The sequence below is a fragment of the Melanaphis sacchari genome, unplaced genomic scaffold (genome assembly GCF_002803265.2).
Source record: "Melanaphis sacchari strain LSU unplaced genomic scaffold, SCAv2.0 Contig51_pilon_pilon, whole genome shotgun sequence".
Taxonomy (NCBI): domain Eukaryota; kingdom Metazoa; phylum Arthropoda; class Insecta; order Hemiptera; family Aphididae; genus Melanaphis; species Melanaphis sacchari.
This window is the reverse complement of record NW_020271353.1, coordinates 360,782-366,521: the sequence shown is the minus strand read 5'-3', so window position 1 is coordinate 366,521 and position 5,740 is coordinate 360,782. Positions and strand designations below refer to the sequence as shown.

At 23.3% G+C, this 5,740-nt stretch overlaps 1 protein-coding gene across 1 annotated transcript; it reads left to right on the top strand.

Moving 5' to 3' along the window:
- On the top strand, positions 1 to 3,727 carry LOC112599447 (ornithine decarboxylase-like). Its single transcript, XM_025346364.1, has 8 exons — positions 1 to 31; positions 830 to 916; positions 2,271 to 2,347; positions 2,415 to 2,587; positions 2,650 to 2,950; positions 3,023 to 3,256; positions 3,324 to 3,535; positions 3,601 to 3,727. The coding sequence occupies exons 1-8, from the start codon at positions 1 to 3 to the stop codon at positions 3,725 to 3,727; spliced, it is 1,242 nt and encodes a 413-aa protein (XP_025202149.1).
- Positions 3,728 to 5,740: the final 2,013 nt, after the last annotated feature.

The window sequence follows — 5,740 nt, the reverse complement described above, 5'->3', positions numbered from 1 at the left end:
ATGTGTTCAGTAGTTATTTTAGTACCAATTAGTAAAAATAATTAGTAGGTATTCTGGTATTCATTGATAGAATATTTTGCCTCTACCTATTTAATTTGTTAAATTTGTTAGACAAAGAAACTTAATATATTTTTTAATAAATATATTATGATACCAAATTATCTTCTAGTATGTTATTTATGTATACTTATGAATGTTATTATTTACTACCTAACATATTTTGATAAAATAAAGTATACATTTATTTTAATTTAAATCATAGTTGTATTTTTCATAAATTAGAGTGTTCAAAATAGTTTCAAAATGTACATGTTACATGTATAATTAAAACCAAAAAGTAATAATTAAATTTAAAGTTTAATTCATTTTAAAATTATTAAAATTATGCTTGTTAATTTTTTATGAATTATATTTTAAAGTTTTAAATTAAATACATTTAATATATCTCAATTCAATATAATGTTTGAAATACTCATGAAATATACCTAATATTCTTATTAATTGTATTTAGTTGAAATTTAGTATAATTAATTATAATAATATTATTATATTTATTTTATTTTTTGTGCATTTTTCATTGGCTAACATTGTTGATGATTAAAGTATCTAAAACTTTATTGTAGATATAAGGAATATAGGTGAAATAAGTTTAAAAATGTTGAAACTAGAAGAACATATTCATGTCATTGATGATAAAGTGACTGTTGAAGAAATTATTAAGGATATGGTTACAACAAAAGTAATTATTACATATTTTTTTAATTTGTGATGATAAACTAAATGGTGTTACATTTTATATTTTAATTTTTACTGTTTTAGAAAATATCAGATCCATTTTTTATATTTGATGTTGGTGATCTTGTGAATAAAGTAATAAAATGGCAGCAAACATTACCGCTTATAAAACCTTTTTATAGTAAGTTTAGACAAATATTTAATTAAATTTTATAAAATGATACTAATAATATTTTAGATAATGTCAGAAATATTTAAATGTTTTTTTTTTTTTTTTATAATATATTTATACATATTGACTAACAATAATAAAATCAGTTAAAAATTTGACAATATTGTAAACTATTATATTTTAGGTTTTGAATAGTTCATAGGTAGACACAACATTTTGTGTGTTGGGTTCAGCATACATTTTTAACTGACTCTACAGAACTATAAGCAGCTTTATACTTTAACCTTCCCTCATAATGGGTTTAAGATAAATAAAAGTAACAATAATTATTTATCGTATAATACATTATTATTTACTTTTATAAAAATATAAACAATTTATTATGTGTATAATAACTGTTATATAATATATTATAATATTGTGGTTGTATTTGTAATATCTGTAGTATCTGTATATTTAGTGTAGTAGTGTGTATATTAGATTTCTTTGTCAATATGAAATATATTTATTTTAAAACTTCTCGAAATGGTAAAAAGTATTATCATAAAAAAAATAATACCATCACATTTTCTCATTAAACTGACTATAAGAAATATATTTTTTAATAAACAATATGCACTATATTAAATTGTACAATTTTCTATATGTTGTAAAAAAGTATAGAATTATTACTATATACTTATTTTTTATTATACTAACATATTATTGATAGTTACTGGAGTAAGTATTGCTTCTATTGATTGATTTACTTATTAAGTACTTATTCTTATTATCATTGTTAGAGGGTTGGCTTTTTCTATGTATCTCATGTAAGTCAGGTATTTTTTTGTAAAAAAAAAAAAAAAATGCTTTATTGACAATTGATAATTGGTAATTATACCTTCGATGATGAACTATAAAAAAGAATCTAATTGTTTTGTTTTATTATATTGTTATACTATAATATGTTGTAGTATAATTTTATGATTTAATATTTTAATCTTATTCTTGTAATATGCTTAGTTTTGACCCATCAAAAAAATGTTGGACCTTACATTGACATATTTGCAACTCGTAGATTAGAAAATATTGATTTAGACAATATTTGATACTGATTACATGATATTACTTGTACAATATTAATAGCCAGTATTAATAGTGGTAAAGTGAATAGACTATATTTTTTTATTATTTTTTGTTAGATCAAAATTTAACTGTTATTTTGTAGTCTGAGATTACATATTGAATTCAGAGGGAAAATGAACGACAGATATTTAATTAGTTACTATTGAATAAAAATAATTAAAATATAGATACAAACATAATCTAAATATGTAATTTATTTAATTTTAAGTTTATTATTATATTCAAATATACATTTCAGCTGTGAAATGCAATGACAACTCCCTTGTGCTATCAGTTTTAGCTATGCTTGGAACAAACTTCAACTGTGCTTCCAAAGTAAAGATATTTAAAATGTAAATAAAACTTTATTAATTAATACTAAGATTTAAATGATTTAATTAAGGGTGAAATAAAAAAAGTTTTGGATTTGGGAATAAATCCTTCACGTATTATTTTTTCAAGTCCAGCAAAAATGGCTTCACACATAAAATATGCCAAAAGTACACGCGTTAATATGTTAACATTTGATAATAAAATGGAATTATATAAGATAAAAGCTATTCATCCTTCTTGCGAGTAAGTAAAAAAAAAATGTTAAATCAATATACAAAGTTGTTAATATTTTGTTTGTTGTTTAGATTGATTATACAAATTCATCTTAATCCAAATGAAGTACAGTATCCCCTTAATATCAAATATGGGTGCGATCCTTATACTGATGCACCAATCTTAATGTTAATAGCCTATAAATTAGGGTTGTCTGTTGTTGGAGTAAGCTTTCATGATGACTCGGAGCACCATAAATCATTTTCCTCTAAAGAAATAATTACTGCTGTAACACATATTTTCCTATTTGCCAAGGCGATAGGTTTTAAGAATATGCACATTTTGAACTTTGGTGGAGGATTTCCTGGAAATAAAAACACTTCATTGGATTATGTATGCATCTTGTTAAAAAGGAAATTTATAATTTTATGTTAAATTATTTTTTTTTAACATATTATATTTTAGGTTACAAGCTTAGTGGATGTTATACTTAATGATAATCTGTTTCATGGAGTGACTATTATAGCAGAACCTGGTAGATATTTTGTGGCTTCAGCATTTACACTATCTACAAAAATCTATTCAATTGGAACCCGTCCAAGTGATAAAAATCATATTATGTATTTCATTAACGATGGAGTTTATGGTTCTTTCAGGAGTATTTTTAATGGTCACTCAGTTGTACCTAAATCTTTATATGTTAGTAAGATATATTTTAATTATTTATTGATTGTTTTACAATTAGTTTATTTTAACATTATTATAGGAATTTCCAATACGTCCAATTTGTGAGAGTTCCATCTGGGGACCTACCTATGATGATTTAGATCAAATAATTGAACTTGTCAATATGCCATTGATGGAAATGGGTGAATGGATTATTTTTGAAAATATGGGAGCTTATACAATATCTGTAACTAGCGAAATTAATGAATTCTCACTTCCCAAGATCTTTGCAGTTGCTAATCATAGCATTTGGTTAGTTGTTTAAAAGTTTTATAGTGATCATTTTTTTTAACCTACTCTTGTAATAATTTCTTAAGGAAACAGTTGAAAAACTTAACATCAATATCTGAAGATCATTCCTCAATCGTGACCATTGTTTCTGCAATCAAAATGATGCAATTAGAATTCAGCAAAGATAATACACAGAATAAAAATGATTTGTAATATACTCAACATTATACATGTATTTTTATCTGATAAATTTTTTTTTAATACGAGTTATTAATGTTTTATTTATTTAATTACAATGACTGAATATCCATTTTATTATGTCTAAAATATTATTCAATACTTACAATGATTAATTAACCTTTTGTAAGCTATGCTTTTATTAAAAGTAATGAATGAGAAAATATACCTGAAACTTTCAGTTTCATATTTTCCTACTTCTGAGACTCTTAAACACATCCATCATACAAACATGTTAATATCTTATTTTGTATTGAGCAGGCTTGTGAAGTTTTCAAATAATTTGTTAATGTTTTAAATATTAAAAAAAAATAATAATTTTTCTTGGTTTTTAATTGCAAAATAATTAGTAAATAAATAGAAGTATCTTTTTCTAGTTAATGTTCAAACATGTCAACATTAAATTTTCGAATAAAAAAAAAGTATTATTGGATTATGTATTTCAAATATACATGATTGCTAATTAATGAAATATCTATATCTGGAAAGTATTCTTAGCAAGATTTTATTGATTAAACTTAACCCATAGCCATAAGTATAGATAATTAAAGGTAAAATTAACTAGATGTATTCTAATTAACTGAACAATTTGTTTAACACTGTATGTTTGCTTTTCATTGAAGATTTAATTATCATAAACACCAAAAAAATCATATGATGGCATTTGTTTTTATAGAAGTAAATAGTACAAAATTAGTCACAATAAGATTCATCATAGCTCTACTGAATTGTGTGTTTATTCCCTCAGTTAAAATAGAAAATTTTCTTTCTATATTCCAAACACTTTTTTCAATTGCATTTCTTTTACCTACTAATATGAGCTAAATTAAGTGCTTTCTATGAAAAATAAAAAATGTATCTTGATACATTAATGATTATTTACTATCATGTATCTGTAAGTGTTATTGTGCAATAACTAATAAGTAGTTAGTTAAGTTTTTAATTTACTCGATAATTTACTTATATTCAATAGTGGAGTTATACCAAATAAAAAACCATTATTCTCATCCATTGTCCTCAAACTTTGGTTTGGCTAAACAGTCGTTTAAAATTTTGATATTGTGAACAAACTCTAGTCATCTATAATAAACCTATAAATATAATAATTCTGTATTTCCTATTTTGTGTAATATTTTACAAATTAACATTCTATATAGGTTCTTGAACATAAAAAGAAAATAACTTTTTCTATTAGTTTCTTAAACAATTATTTGTGGTTCCGACATATCACTGGTACTTAAAAAAGACAATTAATTTTAATAGCATTTAAAAAAATTGAAATATCAATTCAAAGTACTTTACGTATTTTATGTGGTATGGCCATACTTTCCGGTGGAATACCGTTTAGTGTAACCAGGCTCGCTTTCATGAATAATATTAATATACCCACATATAAGAAACATTTATATTACAATGAACTACTACTAAATTATATGTGTTTATAACATCACCCAGTTCAAATAAGAAATAGGTGCTAAATAGTCACTATTTCTCTCCAATCTTGTAAGTTGTAACTTTAGAAGTCTACATAAATATTTACTTCTTGTGAAGACTGTAGGCATAATTGACGACAAAATAGGTGCATGTAAAATGTAATAAGTTTTTGATGGTTCTTTAGTATTATTGATATTTGTGTTGAAGGACTTGGCACCTTAATCAGCATAAATGCCAAAAGGTCTATGTTAACCTAGCGTAAATAAAAATGCTTGAAAATTTATTACAAGATTCCTAATAAACGGTTAATTTCAAAATTAAAAAATATTGAAAATGTATAATTATATGATTTTTTATAAGTATTTCAACTTAAAATTTAATAAAAGGGTTTTTATGGGTTTTGCTACCTATATTAAAAACATTTTTACTGGAAAGTCAATTTTATTTTGTATAACAGTTTGAATTTAAAAGTTTTATGACGTATTTCACTTCTTTAGTAACTCTTTCTTCCCAAATGATTTTGTTTTTTTTTGTTGTTGTAAGTAATTTAAAAGC

Bases quoted from the DNA above. Each gene is read 5' to 3' on its own strand.
- LOC112599447 (XM_025346364.1), top strand. From the start codon at position 1: ATGTGTTCAGTAGTTATTTTAGTACCAATTA. The intron at 917-2,270 runs GTAAGTTTAGAC...TATACATTTCAG, and splicing joins GCTTATAAAACCTTTTTATA to CTGTGAAATGCAATGACAAC. The intron at 3,257-3,323 runs GTTAGTAAGATA...ACATTATTATAG, and splicing joins TTGTACCTAAATCTTTATAT to GAATTTCCAATACGTCCAAT.